Raw genomic sequence first — 18890 nt, forward strand, 5'->3', positions numbered from 1 at the left:
ACACATGTATGATGACATACAAATGCTATGTTTGTAGTTTAATTGAGAATGTTTAATCATTAAATGAATACCATGTTATATGCTTTTGATTTTGTATAAGTGTGTAAGAGATTAAGGTCGACCAAGGCTTGAAAAATAGCTTAGATATTGACCACACAGTGAGAGACACGACTGCAGTGTCTCAAATTAGATATGGAACACGACTTTAGGACACGGGCGTGCGATGTGGCCGTGTGCCCCTAAATTGATGATGATGTCATAAACAGAAAGCTCCACGGACAAGGGACACGGGCGTGTCCCAATCCACATAGGCGTGTGGAATCCACACGGCCTAATCACACGGGCGTGTGGGTACTGTTCACAAGTAAACTTTTTAAAAAAAAATTAATTAAGCGAAAAATTTTACGAGAAATCAGTTGAGCTCCGACTTGATTTTAATGTTCATGTTGGGCTTCAAGGGCCTAAATAAAGGTCGTTATATATATATATATGATCTCAGAAAGTGAATAGTAATGTTTCGATTAATCTGTAAATGTTCTGTATGTATTGGTAACACTCTGTAACCCTGTTTCGGCGATGGATACGGGTTAAGGGTATTACATCTAACATAATTTAAAACCTCATATTCTATCATAAAACACCAAAATACACAAATTTTACATATGGGTATTTTTCCAATTATGAACCCTAGGTTGAATTATTGCTAGCATAAGCTAAATCAAGTTACCGGGACTCCAAAAACGTAAAAATCATTAAAAATGAGGCTAGAACGGACTTACAATCGAGCTTGGAAGCTTGGAAACCCTATCCATGGAGTCTACCTTGGCATACACGTCCATGGTGAAGAAGATGAACAAAATTGGCTTTTAATTTTGTATTTTAATTCATTTTACCCCTAAATGACCAAAATACTCTTTTTACTAAACTTTCCAAAAATTTCATCCATGTCCAATTTTTGTCCATAAACTTAGAAATTGGTCAAATTGCTATTTAAGACCTCCTAATTAATATTTCAAAGTAATTTCATACTAGAAACTTCTAGAATGCAAGTTTTGTAACTTATTCAATTTAGTCCCTAACTTCAAATTAAGCACTTTATGCATAGAATTTCTTCACGAATTTTCACACAATCATGCAATCATATCATAGATCTCAAAATAATCATAAAATAATTATTTCTATCTCAGATTTGTGGTCACGAAACCACTATTCTGATTAGACCCTAATTCGGGATATTACATTCATAGCTCATAACACAAAACAAAGCTTTCAATTCTGAATATACATACATTCATTTGTATTTCTCGGATGATAATTAATTATCATATCTTGATCTTTTAATACAAGAACAATAACTACCACTTCCGAATCAGGTATCAAATAATTCTTCCCATGTGATTCTAACATTTAGTAACATAAACCATTAGTTCACTTTTTTTTTTTGCATCAAAACACTGCTATCCCTGTAAATCACAAGTTTCTTTACTGGATTTCAGGCTGAACCAGAACTAGTGCTTCAGTTAACTGAGCTTTCAACTAATCAGAACCTTGCTAACATCTATCAGATCATTCTAATTCCACATCTTTCTGTAATAACCGACTAGTTTTAGAAAACCTCGATTTCAAATATATTTTTCACTATCATCTCACCACAAAATCTATAGCACATTCAACTTCTTCAATCAACATGAGTTCGGGCAACTCTTCTGGAAACACATCAGAATTCTCTCGCACTATTGCCACTGATTTAAACCTTGACTTAAATACTTTAATATTCAATACATAAACAAGGTAAATACCATGAACCTTTTTCTGGCACACTTCTGTGTTGACATAATTAATATCATAATAAACAAATCATTCAATCTTCTCTTGTTCAAAACAAAACATTTCATCATCCTGATCTTGCAACATATTATACTTCTGCTCATAATTTATCACAAACATCGTGCAAAATTAACCATTCCATTCTCAGAATCACATCGAACAATAATAACATCAAATCGATCAGAAAATAGTACCTTAGTATCATTATCAAATAGTTCATGCAGATTCTATTAATCAATAAATACTGACTTGAAAATTTGATACTTCAACCAAAAATTCAGCGAACTCAACATGCAAATGTTTAATGGATGCTGTAATGACATCCGACAGAGAAATATCTTCTTTTATACGATTAACATATGCCGTGGCTGATGTTCATGCTCCAGATTTTTCAGTGAAGTCCTTTATTACACTTCGACTATCACCCGTATTTTCGGAGTTACAGAGTAATTTGCCTCTGATAGCTGTGTTACTGGTCTTGAATTCTGAATAATATCTTTTCAACTTTCTTCAAGCAATCACTAAAATAATATTCAGAAGAGTCATATCTAAACACATATTCCACTTTTTATTCTACATTCTTCAGCTTTATGTCTTCATTTAAACCATCTTCAAACTACTTGTACATTATAGTTTCTATCGGAATATACCCTCTGATATACATATTTAATTAAACAAATTCCCTTCATACTCAGTTACAATTATATGACCCTGTTTAAGCTTCAAGAATCCCTTTGCATCCCTGATCAAGAAATCTCTAACTGATATATGTATATTTCTTTCAGGACTCATTTCAGAAAGTTTCAAATAACCCTTTCATAGTCACAGCATAAATTAATATTTTCCACCACTAATAAATTGAATCTTTTAGTAGAAATACCATACCTTCCTAACATTTATTCGGCGAACAAAACAATTCATTTATAGCCCTGATAATATTCTCTAACCAGATTTCATTTCTTTCAAAATCATTTTCAGCTATAATTTTCAATTTTTCCACACTATATGTACAGATTATTAATAGCAGATATCTTACCTGTTCAGACAAATTCTGTACCTTGAAGCACTTCAGGAACCGATTAAGAAACAGGAGGGGTAAATATCATAACAAATACAGTTTCTTCTATTCACTGAAGAGCATCGGTTATAATTCTAAACAGTTACATATTATCTCTTTCTCTATTATTATATTATTCAACATTCAGTGGACACTCAGTGGTTAATTACTCATTAAGTTACTACTCAGTGTTGTCAATTCAGTTTTTATCTAATTCATGAGGCTTTTCGTTTTCAGTATACATTTCAAGATCAATACTATCAATATTTTCGTCTAACATTTTCACTATAAAACAGAGACAAACAAATATATCAGCATCCGATCCCGATTCAATTTCAACTCAATTATGGCATGTACCTCTAGACTCAATTTCGAGCTCGATTTAGTCTGAAAATCGGCTAAACCTGATAGCTCTGATACCACTACTGTAACGTCCCCTAACCCCATACCGTCGCCGAAACAGGGTTACGAGACATTACCAACAAGACAAGACAATACTGTAAATTAATTAAATATAAACGTTCAGACTCATCATAATTTTAAGATGTCGTCCCTTTAATGGGCCCTCGCGGTCCAATATGAATAGTAAAATCAATTCGGAACTAATTTTGAATTACTACGAATTTTTCTTTCAAATTTTAAATTCATACTATATACCATTGCCAACCATAATTTACTTATTTTATCAATACTTTCACAACCTAAATGACTCTCATAAGACATCCTAGGTACATGCCATTACCAATACTCAACATACTTTACCTAATTGAATTCGGGATCTGCCTAGGATGCTGATTCAACGGTCTAACCTTAACTCACAAGACGAAATAAACCGCATAATCGAGTATACACTCAGTGGTATTTCTATAATCTGAACACTTAAACAATTATAAAACATATTAATTTTTATATATTGAACTATTCAAACTCAATGAGTATTCAAACATTCACTTTCCAACCAATGTTTTGGTCTACTTTAAATTCAAAATCATTTATTATTTTTAATAGTAATTAATCAATCAAGAATATTCATTAACAATCACCAATCGAACGATTATTTATTCAAGAATAATCGGTTATTCGATAACAATCAATTATTCAATAATAATCAGTTATTCAAGAATAATTAAATTATTCAAGAATAAAGATCTTTCCAGTTCCTTTATTTACCCTATTAACATGACTCGGACTCGAGACGGATACACGGATCCAACCAACACACCAAGACGGCACATAGTGCCTCATCGGCCAAGTCGAAAACAAGAATAAAGAATAAAGAGTAATACGGTACACAGAGTACCTTATCGGAACAAATCCGAACAAGAATAAGAATAATAATAAAGATTCAACACACAAAGTGCTGAATTGATAACGTTTCTGAATAATGATTTGACACACAAAGTGTCAATCGGTAATAAGAACGGTGAATAAAGAATGTAGTCGGCACATAAGTGTCTCGATCAAGAAGTTTCAAAAACCCGTACTCTTTCATATCCTATGGCATGCCAACTATATCCGACTAGCCCGACTAGTTAATAGGGTATTTAACTCACTTTTCAAAGATAATTTCTATCTTAGTTCAAGATCAATTATAATTCACTTTCTCAATTCAATAATTCTTTCCTTAATATATCATTCCAATAATTACATATATTCACACATTTTCACAATCTCATACATTTTCATTCAATTCAATATATATATATATCTCAATTATTCATATTAATTCATAATTTAATACAATTCAATTCACTTTTCATTTTCAGATAATTAAATTCCACAATAAACACATGTTCATAATTATTTCACCACATTTTCAAATCAAATCATTTCAATAAAAACACAATACTAATAATTCATACTTTAATTATTTACCATAACATTCAATTAAAATACAACAATTATTAATTAAATTAACCCTTCAATTTCAATCAATATTCATTTTATTTCAAATAATTTAATCAATGCACCTACCATACATAATAAATAATAAATTCAATAATTAAATATTAAGTTCGGGTTATAGAAATATAAACCGTAATTTTCGAGTTAACTCCCGTTGACTTTGTCTTGTCCTTTCTTAGCCGAGATTTCCCGTACCACATTGACAATTAAACTTTCAAACCTTAAAATCTCAAATTTCCCTTTTCTCCCTTTCTTTCTTTTCTTTCCTTCCTTGCTCTCTGTTTCGTTTCATTCTGTTTCTTTTCTATCTTTTTTTTTTCATTTCTTTTTCTTTTGTTTTACTTTATATATATATATATATATATATATATATATAATATGTTATCTTAATAAATATCTAATTAATATCAAATATTTATTTTACATTTGTATCCATTTATTATCCACACACTTGTCATAATTTAATATATTTATTACATAAAAATCTTATAATATAATTATTTAATTAATAAATATCTTTTATAAATAATAAATATCTACTAATAATTAAATATACATATTACAAATGTATGTATTCAATTTATTACACATGTATTTTATAATTACCACACATTTGTCACTATTTTAATTTATTTCATAATATAATATAATATTAATATTAATTAATAATTATAGCAATAATTTAATATTTAAATAAATATCTATTTATTATCAAATACTTGTATTACAAATGTGTATATTTTTATTTATACACTTATATCAAATCATTTTCATACACTTGTCTTTCTTTTATTTATTTATCATATAATATCAATTAAATAATAATAAATACATTAATACTTACTTAAATAATAAGTAAATACATACATGTATTACAAATGTATGTACATTAATGTATTTTATTTTTATCACACACTTGGCACTCACTTTGGCTTATTTGCTTATTTAATCCCTCAATTTTCTTTATTCTATAATTAAACTTTCACACTTTATTCAATTTAATCATTTTATCCATTTATCCTTAATTAAGCTAAATTTACTTCATTAAACTCTAATTAACCACTCGACTAACTTCATAAATATTTTTAATAATTATTTACTAATCTATTTTTCAGAAACAGAGACCCGAAATTACATTTTTCTGATAACCTTAAAATTCGGGTCGTTACAACTCATGCTCCAAATTTCAGATGTGACCAAGAAAGAAGCATTGCTTGCTTTTCAAGAGGGATTGAAGCAATGGGTCAGACAGGAGGTGGAACAAAGAGGTGTCCAAAAGCTGTCGGAAGCCATGACGGTAGCGGAATCCGTGGTTAAACTTGGTCTAGGGAAAGACAAGCTTGGGTCTTCTAAGTTCGAGGAAAAAAACGTATGTAAAGGGAATCACAAGGAAGACAAGGATGATGGCAATGGCAACGGCGACAATGGAGGTAATAGGAAACTACGAGTTGGGAAGAAGAAACCTAAGAGGAAAATGGACAAGTTGAAATGCTTTCTCTGCGACTGTCAACACATGTTGAAGAAATGTCCGAAAAAATTCGTGCTTAATAAGAAGCTGGTAGAAAATGCCTTGGTACTTGGTTCGAGCGCAAAGAATGTTGAAGCTAAGGAGGCCGAAAGCGAGAAGAAGCCAGTGGAGTGCTTCTTGTGTCATGGTCCGCATAAGTTGTTAAAGTGTTCGAGGAAGTTTGTCATCGAAGGGAACGATGGAACAGACAAGGAGCCCAAGAAGCTTAGTTCGAGCAAGGGAAGAGCCGAAGCTAAGGGGGCAAAGAGGAACAAGTCTGTCATTGAAGGGAACGATGGAGTAGACGAAGAGCCTAAGAAGCCTGGTTCGAGTAAGGGAAAAGCCGAAGCCAAGAGGGCAAAGAGGAGCAAAAAGAAGCGAGTAAAGTGCTTCTTGTGCCGTGGTCCCCATGAGTTGCGGAACTGTTCAAAGCAAGTCATAGTCAAAGGAAAGGAAACGTCCAACCATGGTGAGTCATCATAGGGGCTTCCACTCAAGGAAGCGTTGAGTTTGTCATCGAACTTAGAGGAAGAAGTTGCGATGAAAACAGTGAAGCTGAGACCAATAAGGCTCAAGTCAAGTGAAGCGCCGGAGTTGGCTGAGTCATCGACAAGGCTTCCACCTATGGGAGAGGTGGGTGGTGCATCGTACTTCAAAGAAAAAGAAGTGATGCATGTGGGACAGTTGACCCGAGTAAATACAGAGGTACATTCTGAATACTCTGATACTGTGTTGCATTCCAACTTGTTGACTTGGCAAGAACGTAGGGGCCCTTTCGAAGTTCTTGAACAAGGAAGCCGAGAGATTGTGGGCAAAGCGAAGTCAAGTATTGTGAATCACGAGGATTCTGTTCGATGAGAGTTAGAATATGGGCAAGGGAGTGACATAACTCCTTGTCATCGAGATGTACAAACGAGTAGGACGGTTCGAGTTAAAAAGTGATGGAAGCCGAGGCAAAAGTCCTGAAAGAAGGGAAAAGCTAAGGCGTCAAAACGAGATTGAGAGGAATCAAGTAGTGCCTTTTGGAAGCTGCAACGAGGGCGTTGCGAGAATGGGTGGGGGAGAATGTCACAGGTCAGAGTTCAAAGCCTGTGACCATCACACCAAATGCATTCGATGGAGGTCTATTGTTTAGATGGGGATCATTTGGCCCACGGGAGCTTGCCTGATTCAACGAACTGTTGGAGAATCTTATCAAATTGAAGCCTGGTTGGCCCGATAGCGAAGATATGGCAACTTAGGCAGTTATGGTAACTAATCTTAAAACATAAAGGGAATCATATCTTGTAAAGATTAGATAGGATTTGATATGACATATCTTGTAAATCCCTTAAATCATGAGATATGGTTAATCTCGTCCGTCGATGTAAATGTATCTTGTCCGTCAGTTTTGGGGGAGCCTTCCCCTCAATTGTACTCACTCCATTACATTGTTTCATTATTCTTTGTGAAAATAGAATAGAAAGAATTTACTCAAACACTTTGCGAGCGCTCATTCTGTTGTTCTCTTGGTTGTTTCTTTTGACATAAATCACTTCCGCTTTTCAATTTGGTGCCTTGGAGGAGTTCTTAAGGAATCCTTACTCGAGTAAAGGCTGACTTAGACGAGTTTGGACGAGCGAATCGCCTAAGGCCGTACGGATTGCGAGACAAAAAGTCTAGCCCCGTGACAAGTGGTATCAGAATGAGGCAATGCAAACCCGTGGGAAGGTCAGAAAAGCTAGAAGGCTGAGGGAACGTGCACGGAACGAAGCCAAGATTTGAGAATCGAGGGAATTCCAATGTGTAACGACCTAAAATTTATGATTAACGGAAAATGTATTATTGAGTCTCCATTTTTAGAAAAGCGAATTTGTAAATATTTATTAAAAATATTTACAAAGTTAATTGAGTGGTTAATTAGAGTTTAATTAAGGTTAATTAGGTATAAAATTTAATTGAATAAAGGGTAAATGTTTAATTATAGATTAAAATAAAATAAAGGGATTAAATAGGCAATTATGCCTATTTCATAGATTATATATTATATGAATTTATTATTATTTATTATTATGGTTTTCTATTTAAATATTATTATTAATATTATTACATTATGAAATAAAATAAATTAAGACAAGTGTATGGTGATAAGATGGTACAAGTGTAATAATGTATATATATATAGACTTGTATTATAATTATTTATTTACTTAAAATTTAAGTTAAAAGATATTTATTAATTAAATAATTATATGATAAGATTTTTGTATGATAAATAAATAAAAGAAAGACAAATGGATGGTAATGATAATATACAAATGTAAAAATATTTATATGTACAATTGTGATATATGTATTTGTTATTAAATAGATATTTATTATAATTATTATAGTTTTATATTAAATTATTAAAATGAAGACAATTGTATAATGATTAATGGTACATGTGTAAAATATATAAAAATACATTTGCAATAAAATAAAATATTTTCTTATAATTTAAGTAAAAGGTATTTATGAATTAAATATTATTATATTATATTATTATTATGTATTATTATTAATATTATTAACTAATAAATGTATATATATATAGATATATGAAACAAAGTAAAATAACAAAAGAAACAAAAGGAGAAAAGAAACAGAAGCTTTCGAAATAGGGAGAGGAAAGAAGAAAAGGAAAAGAAAAGGAAAAAAACTAAGGTTTTAAAGCTTGGAGTTTAATTTGGTAAGTCAATTAAGTCCTTCTATTTTAATTTTGATATTTTAGAAGTTTTAGAACAAAGTTTTTTTAGAAATTAAGTTGAGATTTTGGAAGTTCTTAGGTTTTGAGTATAGTTTATGTTGAAAAAATGATTGAATTAGGGATTAAATTGATAGAATTCTTATTTAGAATTGATTAAAGGATTAAATTGTAAAGTAAGTTATAAGTTTTGTGTTTGAAGGACTAAATTGAAAGAAATTTGAAATTAGGGTTTTATCATGAACATTGGATATTTATGTTGAATACGATAAGAAATTGAGTAGAAATAAAGTATGAATTGAGTTAGACAAGTAAGTGAACTTAGTTAGAATCAAATTGAAAATAAGGTAGAAATTGAATAGAAATTCAATTATTCAATATAAATTAGTATTGAATTAATGACTATAAAAATTGTTTTAATTTTCGTAGCTAACGTTGTTTCAGAAAACCTTAGCTAAAGAAGCTAAAGGCAAAATCAACGAGGGTTAGCTCGGAAATTACGGTTTGTATTTCTATAATCCGAACTTAATATTTAATTGTTGAAATTATTATTTACTATGTATGATAAGTGCATCGAGATGATTATTTGAACTGGAGTGAATATTGGTTGAAATTGAAAAGTGAATTTATTTATTAATTGTTGTATTTTGATTAAATATTATGGTAAGTAATTTAGGTGATAATTATTTGTATTGTGTTTTACAATTGAAATGGATTGATTTGGTATGTGATAAATTTATTGAATTTATATGGATATATGGGATTGATGTGGAAATTGAATATTGAATGTATGTTATATTGAATATTAAATTGATTGGGAATGTGATGAAATAAATATGAATATGTGATTAATGTGGAATTTCAATATTTGTTACTGAAAAGTGAATTGAATTGTATTGAATTATGAATTTATGTGATTAATTAAAATGTATATTGATTGGAAAAGTTAAAAGTAAATTGAATACCCTATTAACTGTATCGGGCTAGTCAGATATAGTTGGTATGCCATAGGATTGAAAGTGTTCAGGGATACTTCGACTTTGAGTCGATGAGGCACCATGTGTGTCGTACTTCTACTGTTACATTGATTTAATCCGATAAGGTATTGAGTGTCGTACTGGTGTGTTGGTTGGATTCGTGTATCCGTCAATGTCCGAGTCATGTTAATAGGTGTAAATAAAAATACTAAATACCTGATTTCTTTAATGATTGATTGGTACTGAATAATAAAGATCAATTGATCGTTACCAAAAAATACTGACTGTTATTGAAATGGATAAGTACATAATACTGATTGAGAAGTGAATAGTTGAATATTATTTACTGATATTGAACAGTGAACTGAAGTATGAGTGAGACATATGAATTATGTATCTTTGAACTTATTTATGAATAAAAACATTATTGTTCAAATGATTTGCGAATTTATTTTGGAAAGCTAATAAGGTTAGTAGATGAGAAAATTTGAGTGAATTATAAAGGATTTATCTTTGTAGTGAACAAATATATAATTGTGATTGTCATATGATTTTTAAGTGTATGTTATATTATTAAGTGTTCAGATTATAGAAATACCACTGAGTTCATACTCAGTGTACGGTTTGTTTTCGTACGCAGGATAGGTTAAAGTCAGAAAGTTGAATCCGCATCCCAGGGTGATCCCGAACTCAACGTGCTGAAGTATATTAATTATTGGTAATGGCATGTACCTAAAATGTCTATATGTGCTATTTTGGATTGTCAAGGTAAGGACGAAATAAGTAAATTTGGATTTGGTAATAGTATATGGTAGGAATTGACTTATTTGGTAAGAAATTTGAACTATTTGATAATATATGTGAAATACTTAAAAAGATTCATCATATAAGCACGTAAAATGTCTAATTTGACATGTTTTGAGTAGGTTTGAATGTGATTCAAAGTGATTGAACTGAATTGACTGGTAATGTCTCGTAATCCTGTTCCGAGGACGGATGAGGGTTAGGGGATGTTACACAATGGGAACAAGTCAAAATTGGGGCAAGTTAGAGCGGAGACTTCTTACCAACGAAATGTACGAACGAGTGCAACAGTTCAAGTTAAGAGGCTACGAAAGCTGATGCAAAGGTTCCGAAGAAAGGGACAACCCAATTGCAAGGTAAATCGGGAAGAGGCCAAGGTAACGAGAGAGTTTCAAGACAAATTAAGCCAGTGTCATTCAGAAGTCGCAATGAGGGCGTTGTGAGAATGGGTGGGGGAGAATGTCACAGGCCAAAGTTCAAAGCCCGTGACCATGAAACAAGATGCGCCCCATAGAGGTTGATTTATTAGATAGGGATCATTTAGCCCTCGAGAACTGACCCAATTCCAAGAATTGTTGGAGAAGCCTGTCAGATTGAAGCTGGGTGGCCCGATATTGAAGATATGGCAACTTAGGCTATTTTGGGTAACTAATCTTAGAAGATAGAGGGAATCATATCTTGTAAAGATTAGATTAGATTTGATAAGGCATATCTTGAAAATCCCTTACATCATGGGATATCGTTAATCTCATCCGTTGATGTAAATGTATCTTGACCGTTGGTTTTGGGGGAGCTCAACTATAAATAGAGAGCCTCCCCCTCATTTGAAAATCATCCATTGTATGTTGAATTCTTAAGAGTAATAGAATTCTTAGGTATTTACTCAAACAGCTTGTGTGCATTCTTTCTTTGGCTTTCTTTTGCTTATTTGTAGCTTTTTTTTAGCTTAATTGCTTCCGCTTACAAATTGGTGCATTGGATGAATTCTTAAGGAATCCTCATTTTTGGGTGTAAAGGTTGACTTAGGCGAGTTTGGAAGAGCGAATTACCTAAGGCCGCACGGATTGCGAGACGAAAAGTCTAGCCCAATGACAATAGTTCATGATAGTTTTGTTGCTACTTCAGCTTCATATAGACACGTCGTGTTTTGGAACTGATCAAGCCACTAGCTGGGTAGTTATTACTCGAGATTTGGGGATATTTTGTTAAGGCATTGTTGGGCGTAGTATAGTCACTTTGTCTCTTGAAAGGGTTGAAATTTATGCCATTAGGGATGCGTTAGTTTGGATTGATTCCCTGCATTTGGATACCCTTTTTTTTGGAGACGAATTGTTTACAAGTTTGGAGAGCTTTAACATCTCATAGTGAGGACCGCTTGAAATTTGGATTGTCACTTACAAATTACCTTCAACTTTGTTCTCATTTTTAATCTGTCTTTTTTTTAGACACGTTGGTGCGTTAATAAAATAGTCAAGTGCTCGTTCAGATAACCTTATTACATGCAAATCATTGAATGAGAGACTATTTGTGATTGCATTTCTCATGTTTTAACATTAGATCTTTCTATTGGACCAATAGAGAATGATGATTTAAGGCTGAGTATATGGAATAAGCCTATTGACTTGAGTTTTGTCAGTTGCTCCTTGCTTTACTTTTTTTTTTTAAAATTTTAGTTATATATGATTTCCTTTCAAACAAGAATATAATATTAATAAAAATAAAATAAAATAATTTATCATCTCACTTATCATTCAATAAAAAATGTTAAAATAACTTGAGAACTTGTTCAAATAAATTGATCAAATATCAATATGGGTATTTGAAATTACTTGATTGATGAGAAAAAAAAAAAGACAAAACAAACAATGAATGCTTGCATTGGGTAATTGAGTCAATTCGTCTCCTTATAATAAAACCATTCTTAATCCGTTAAGAACCGGTACTTCACCTTACTTAGCAATTAGCATTTTCGCTTTCTCACTACAAACAATGGCGGCGATTTCTGGCCACTGCACATTCCGGTCACACCAATTCCCTCTCTCTTTCACCGTCCCCGTCGCCTCCTCTTCCTCTTTCTACGGGGAAGCTATCCGATCTTCCAGCATTTCCTTCGCTTCTCCTCCGTCTGTCCACCGATCCCTTATATCTTGTCAGGCCTCCTCCGCCGCGTCACCACCTTCTTCCTCCGTCAACGGGACAGGTTCCTTTTTTTTTTTTGTTTTATCCTTTTGTCTCTTAGATAACTTCTCTTTGTTTTGATATTGGGATGAGCAGAATCTCACATTTCCGTAGAGAAGTTAATTTCGAGATCGTGCTTGGAATTAGGGTTTGAATGTTACTTAATTATGGCCTAATAATCGAAATGTTCATTAGAAAGAAGTATTTTTTTTCGGCATTTTAAATAATGTAGGTTTTATATGCTTATCTATAATTAATGTTTAAAATTTTTTAGGTTTTTATTCTCGTTGATTATTAGTTGTTCTAAGGTTTACGCAGCATTTAGAATATGGAATTAATCAATACTAAATGTATCAAAAGCTAATGTTTAATGGACAAATTGCTTACCTTCACGTAGTTTGTTGTACTTTTCCTCATTTTTGTTTGTTCTTTTATAGCAAAAGGGGGGATGAAGGATTTTTTGCATATTAGCGACTTTGATAAAGCCACCATAATGAAGATATTAGACAGGGCCGCAGAGGTCAAGGCACACCTAAAATCAGGAGATAGGTCCTTAGCTCCATTTAAGGGGAAGACTATGGCTATGATTTTTGCAAAGCCATCAATGAGGACACGGGTTTCATTTGAGAGTGGGTTTTTCTTACTCGGAGGTCATGCTATATATTTGGGACCAGATGATATCCAGATGGGTAAACGAGAGGAAACTCGTGATGTTGCTCGTGTTTTATCTCGATATAATGACATTATCATGGCACGTGTTTTTGGTCATCAGGTATAGTAGTGAGTTATTCTTTTTTATGTAATTATATGCAAGGTTATTGTTACTCAAATGCCAAATTGAGAGCTGAGGATTGCTTTAAAAGGTTCACATACTTGTGTTTGATGCATTTTTTAGTTTGAAAAGCTTTATGCTTAAAGATACAGTTTGTTATCTGTTCCGTTTCAGGACATTCTTGATTTGGCTAAATTTTCCAGTGTACCTGTCATTAATGGCTTGACAGATTACAACCACCCTTGTCAAATAATGGCAGATGCACTCACTATTATTGAACATATCGGTCGGTTGGAAGGAACGAAGGTGTCTTTTCTCACTGTTGCGCCTTCTTTGCTATCTTCTATATTGTGGATCTTATCTGGTTGTGTGATTTAACTTTGGTTCGACCTGAATGCGAATTTCAGGTTGTCTATGTTGGGGATGGAAACAACATTGTTCACTCTTGGTTGTTGCTGGCTTCTGTTGTTCCTTTCCACTTTGTCTGTGCCTGCCCTAAAGGTTTTGAGCCTGATAAGGAGACTGTTGAGAAGGCACAAAAAACTGGGATCAGCAAGATCGAGATCACAAATGATCCAAAGGAAGCTGTTAAAGATGCTGATGTTGTGTATTCAGATGTCTGGGCTAGTATGGGGCAGAAGGAAGAAGCTGCCCATCGTCGCCAAGTGTTTCAAGGATTTCAGGTGTGTTTGGCTAAGATTCTTCGTTCAAGATATTGACATAATTGTATAAACCATGGGTGTTACGGAAACTCATTTAGTTCATATTGCTTTCCCTTCCTTTCCCTTGTTTTTATTGTATCCAAACATAGGGTTAATGCATGCATAATTTAGTTCAGGTTTGGGGCGAGCTTCTGTGTTGAAACCTGATCAGCTGTATTACTTTTTCTAACCTAATTTCCATCATTATTTATTTTGCTTATCAATCTCAATCAAGTGTATGTCTTGATTGATTTGCATATTCGGATGCAGGTTGATGAAGCTCTTATGAAGATAGCAGGCCCAAAAGCTTATTTCATGCACTGTTTGCCTGCTGAAAGAGGAGTAGAAGTGACTGACGGTGTTATAGAGGCTCCAAATTCCATCGTCTTTCCACAGGCAGAAAATCGTATGCATGCACAGAATGCTATAATGCTTCATGCTCTTGGGTTATAATTGCATGGAAGTGCTGCAATTTTAGAAGGCAGGCATGTTATTTCTAGAGCTCCATTTTCATCTTAGATGCAAAATCGAACTTCTGACTTTTTGAGCAACTTTGATGGGTGTAAGGGTTTTAAACTTAACGAATTCTAGTATCTATATCGGCGATTACAATCCAACTTCAGTATATGTACATTGCTAGTGTCAGCGTGTTATCAATAACTTTTGGTGCGTATATTTGTTTGATTTAGTAGAATATGGACGAGGATGCTGCAATTGAAATTCACCCTGCCTTTGAATTGCACGTTTTAAGAGATTTCAGCTCTAGTTTGGTAGATGATTTATGCGCGAAATGACAATTTCGAAGCAAGGAATAAGGTAACATAAGGCTTTTGCTTCTTGATAATACTCGGAATAAGGATTTGAGGTCCTTGCAAATAAGTTTTCTACAGAAATTACCCAATGATGATTCAACATTGCATATATGTTGATGCCTCTGCTGATAAGGAGTCGTGTGATCAAATCAATTGAGCCCCAAAATGCAACTAAGGCTGCCCTTTTCGTTCGGAAAAAACAAAAGCCACAGTGATGTCTGAAAATGAATAGTTATTTTGTTATGGAGACATTCAGTTCCGAATATCAGGAAGTGAGAGGCCCTTCCTCTGCATCTGCTTGTACATCCATTGCCAATTCTCAGGGGTTACCTCACCCCCAAGTGAACGTATAACTGATCCACCACTACATGACCCCACTTTGCAACATTCCTCAAGAGATAATCCCTTCACCAATCCATATAAGAAACCGCTAGCGAATAGGTCTCCAGCTCCTGTGGCATCAACTGCTTTTGCCTCCCCTATTGCCGGAACTTGGACAATCTGTCATACAACGAAATCAACCAAGACTTCCATGAAAATGGGCACAATTTGGTCATATCCAAGTTCAGAATGGTAACTATGTCAAAAGGCATATCCCTAAATGAAGGAATTGCTAAGTTGAAATTGACCAACCTCTTCCCCATGTTTCGCAATGCATCCATTGGACCCTAATGTAACCACAGCCCACCTGCAATATTTGGACAGATATTCAACTGCAGCTTCGGGATGTGCATTCCCTTCACCCCTAAAGAAAACAGAGAATATAGTATCAGCAGCTAACACATGTAGTCACTGCAGCAATTTCCGAAATTCTGAATGAACATTAAAGGACTCCGTTCATTATTAGAAAAACAAGTGACAGACACCTTAGCAATTCTGTTGCCTCATCCTCATTGGCAAAGCAGAGATCAATATCCCCTGACTCCAGTAACTGTTGAAGAGGTACTCTAAAATTCCGCACCATCTGACCAAAAGTCACACACTTTATAATGGAGAATTGTGAATTGAAGAACAGTTAGATGCCATTCAGAGATGAAATACCAGCACTCCATTAAGTAGAATAGCAACCGTAAATCTAAATAATTTATGATTGCTTTCAAAATATGCAAGTAAACTGCTTGTCTTACATGTTAAACATTAGATTCAACCTTCAGCAAAACATGAACCCGTAACAATTACCTCAAAACTTGCCAAATCCAACGAAACAAAGACACCCTGTTGTTTGGCAATTCTTATAGCTGCTTGAATAACTTCCAAATTGAATGCCCCAAATCTCATCACCAGCCACTGCAACGATAGATACATCATTAAGTTGAATGCTCCTCAATCAAAACAGCTCCAAAGAGCTGAATGATATATAATCTGTTCGAAAGTATCAATTCTACCCATCTACATTCTTATGCCATTGGCAAACCATGATCAAAAGAGTATGATACTCAGGGCTCCTCTGTTATAAAAAATGGGGAGGGAAAATCCACAAATATCTAATGCAGATTTGTTGTGTCAATTCTATAAAATAGGACTCACCTTGGAACCACTAAAATCCCCTTTGGTCAGTTCATCCCCCTGAAAAGAAAAGTGGAAAAGAAAAATTGATTGTAAATTTGCATTCAGTAAGCTGCAGACATAAATCCTTAAAATCAAGAAAGAAAACTAATTATGAAATAAAGGGGGACCGTGACGTTCACCTGAACTTTTACAGCTGTTGCTAGGCAAGGTCGCATTGTACGATTGCCAAATGCATCAACTAGGCATACACACTGGACCATGACAGTTGCCAGGAAAGTTTTAGCACTTACCATTTAAAGTACAATTCAATTTCATAGAAACTGTATTCATGAAGGTTACCTGAGCTGTAGGCCCTTTCTTCTTTCTCAACCTTGAAACATTAACCCCACTAGTGTTCATGTTACATGCAAACAATTGACCTTGTTCATCATCCCCATAGGCCCCAATCATACCACAGTTAACCCCAAAGCCTGAGCTAAGCCCTCGAATAGTATTTGCAACACTTCCCCCAGCCATAGTTTTCATAGGAGATGAATCATCAGCTGAAGCAAGGACGTGCCTTTTCAACTCGCTTAATATATGCTCAAGCTCCTCCATCGCCACCTACATAATGATAGTCTTCAATAACAACAGAACCTCATTCCAACTATATCTATGATTTGTTCTCATATCAACCAAAAAAAAAAAAAATCCAAAAAACTTGGAATGAAAAACAAAGATAAAAAAGAATTGATAGAAAAAGCCCGTCACATTGGGACTCGAAATGTTCAGAAGAATATGAGTAGTTTCCAAGCAAACAAATCTTGAGAAAAAATTAACGAATAAGGATTTATTAAAAAGTATAGTTAAAGGGGTTAAAAAAAGAAAGGAAAATACCGGAATAGAGCCACCACGTTCACCGGGAATTTGATCGAGCAAGGACCGATCGACACGAGCCACGTGATCGATGAGGGAAGCTGGTTGGAGTCCCAGTATGACAGGAACCTTAGGGTCAAGCTGAACCCTAGCCTCCCCATTCTTTAACAATGTTTCTGCTCCCATAACTTTAGGTAGTGTCTGCCTCGAAGACTCCCTATGAAATTGCAAAGAACATATGGTATTATATAGGCGGGGGGCAGAACATGCGTACCCCGCACTGCAAGCAGATATTGAAGGTCCACGATATGGCACTCTTCTGCTCCCACTTTCGGCCTATTCAATTCCCTGTATTTCTCTCCATCAAAAAATGACCACTGTATTTCTATTTATTTATACAAAAAAAAAAAAAAAGAAGCCTTTTGGCCCCAGCTACGGGGTGGATTCTGAATTATGATTCTGACAGCTAAGTTTATTTGGGGTTTGTCGGTTATTACTAATGAATAATGATATTGTGGCTTGTCTTCACCTTGTGTTCTAACTTGTAAAAAAGTGTCGATTCCAATAATTTCCAATTTGAGTGAGATTCTATAACTTGTGTTTTGGTTCCTAAAGGAGTCTTTATGACTTTGGGAACATCAATTACGGTAGTGCATTTTCATAGAAACTCATGCACATGCATATTCCCGACCCCTTCTTAAAACAACAAGGACTTAGTTAATGACATCACAAGCTTTTTAATTAGCAGAGAAACGTTCTTGTTTATTTGCCAAGACTGGATCAATGGAAGAGATCAAAAGGTGCAGAGAGCCTTGAAATTTGTTAGTGGATGTGGAGCATTGTCGTAGCCCTTGCCCTTTCTAAAAATTATACTTAATTATCATGATTTCAGAAAAAAGGGGAAAAATGCAATGGACAGAAACAAAAGGTAGAGGCTAAAGACTGAAAGATAAGACAATAATGGCCGTATACTTCCATTGCAGGCTTCAGATATCCATGAAACGAATAAAATTACACACCCCAGCACCAGCCGAAAGATAAAAACCATTTCAAATATAAATATTCCCACTTATATAAAATGGGTCTTTTAGAGCATCTTTTAAATTTAATTAATTATAATGATACTGTTTTTTTCTAATATTGAATGAGCCATGACCTATTGACTATGTTAAGCTTGCTTGAATGGTTTTGTCTGATTTCCGTCCGGGGGCTGCTTTGGTTAATCATTGGCTTCCCTATGCATCTCCCTGGTGCTGTAGAT

At 34.0% G+C, this 18890-nt stretch overlaps 2 protein-coding genes across 2 annotated transcripts; one reads left to right on the top strand and one right to left on the bottom strand.

Annotated features, from left to right (window-relative positions):
• The first annotated feature begins 12586 nt into the window (after window positions 1–12586).
• On the top strand, window positions 12587–15177 carry LOC108486405 (ornithine transcarbamylase, chloroplastic). Its single transcript, XM_017790453.2, has 5 exons — window positions 12587–13002; window positions 13418–13752; window positions 13927–14058; window positions 14160–14435; window positions 14724–15177. The coding sequence occupies exons 1-5, from the start codon at window positions 12792–12794 to the stop codon at window positions 14904–14906; spliced, it is 1137 nt and encodes a 378-aa protein (XP_017645942.1). The 5' UTR covers window positions 12587–12791; the 3' UTR covers window positions 14907–15177.
• An 88-nt stretch (window positions 15178–15265) lies between these two features.
• Window positions 15266–18022, bottom strand: LOC108486406 (uncharacterized). The gene is made up of 8 exons (XM_017790454.2): window positions 17651–18022; window positions 17114–17377; window positions 16954–17025; window positions 16793–16831; window positions 16445–16552; window positions 16132–16229; window positions 15899–16010; window positions 15266–15766 (listed from the first exon to the last, which is right to left on the bottom strand). The coding sequence occupies exons 1-8, from the start codon at window positions 17813–17815 to the stop codon at window positions 15518–15520; spliced, it is 1107 nt and encodes a 368-aa protein (XP_017645943.1). The 5' UTR covers window positions 17816–18022; the 3' UTR covers window positions 15266–15517.
• Window positions 18023–18890: the final 868 nt, after the last annotated feature.

The sequence above is a fragment of the Gossypium arboreum genome, chromosome 5 (assembly GCF_025698485.1).
Source record: "Gossypium arboreum isolate Shixiya-1 chromosome 5, ASM2569848v2, whole genome shotgun sequence".
Lineage (NCBI taxonomy): Eukaryota > Viridiplantae > Streptophyta > Magnoliopsida > Malvales > Malvaceae > Gossypium > Gossypium arboreum.

Excerpts from the sequence above, each read along its gene's own strand:
- LOC108486406 (XM_017790454.2), bottom strand. The coding sequence starts at position 17,815 with ATGGGAGCAGAAACATTGTTAAAGAATGGGGAGGCTAGGGTTCAGCTT. Across the intron at positions 17,026-17,113 it reads AGAAAGGGCCTACAGCTCAG|TGTGTATGCCTAGTTGATGC; the intron begins GTAACCTTCATG and ends GTCATGGTCCAG. Across the intron at positions 16,832-16,953 it reads CAACAGCTGTAAAAGTTCAG|GGGGATGAACTGACCAAAGG; the intron begins GTGAACGTCACG and ends TTTTCTTTTCAG.
- LOC108486405 (XM_017790453.2), top strand. The coding sequence starts at position 12,792 with ATGGCGGCGATTTCTGGCCACTGCACATTCCGGTCACACCAATTCCCT. Across the intron at positions 13,753-13,926 it reads CACGTGTTTTTGGTCATCAG|GACATTCTTGATTTGGCTAA; the intron begins GTATAGTAGTGA and ends GTTCCGTTTCAG. Across the intron at positions 14,059-14,159 it reads GTCGGTTGGAAGGAACGAAG|GTTGTCTATGTTGGGGATGG; the intron begins GTGTCTTTTCTC and ends TGCGAATTTCAG.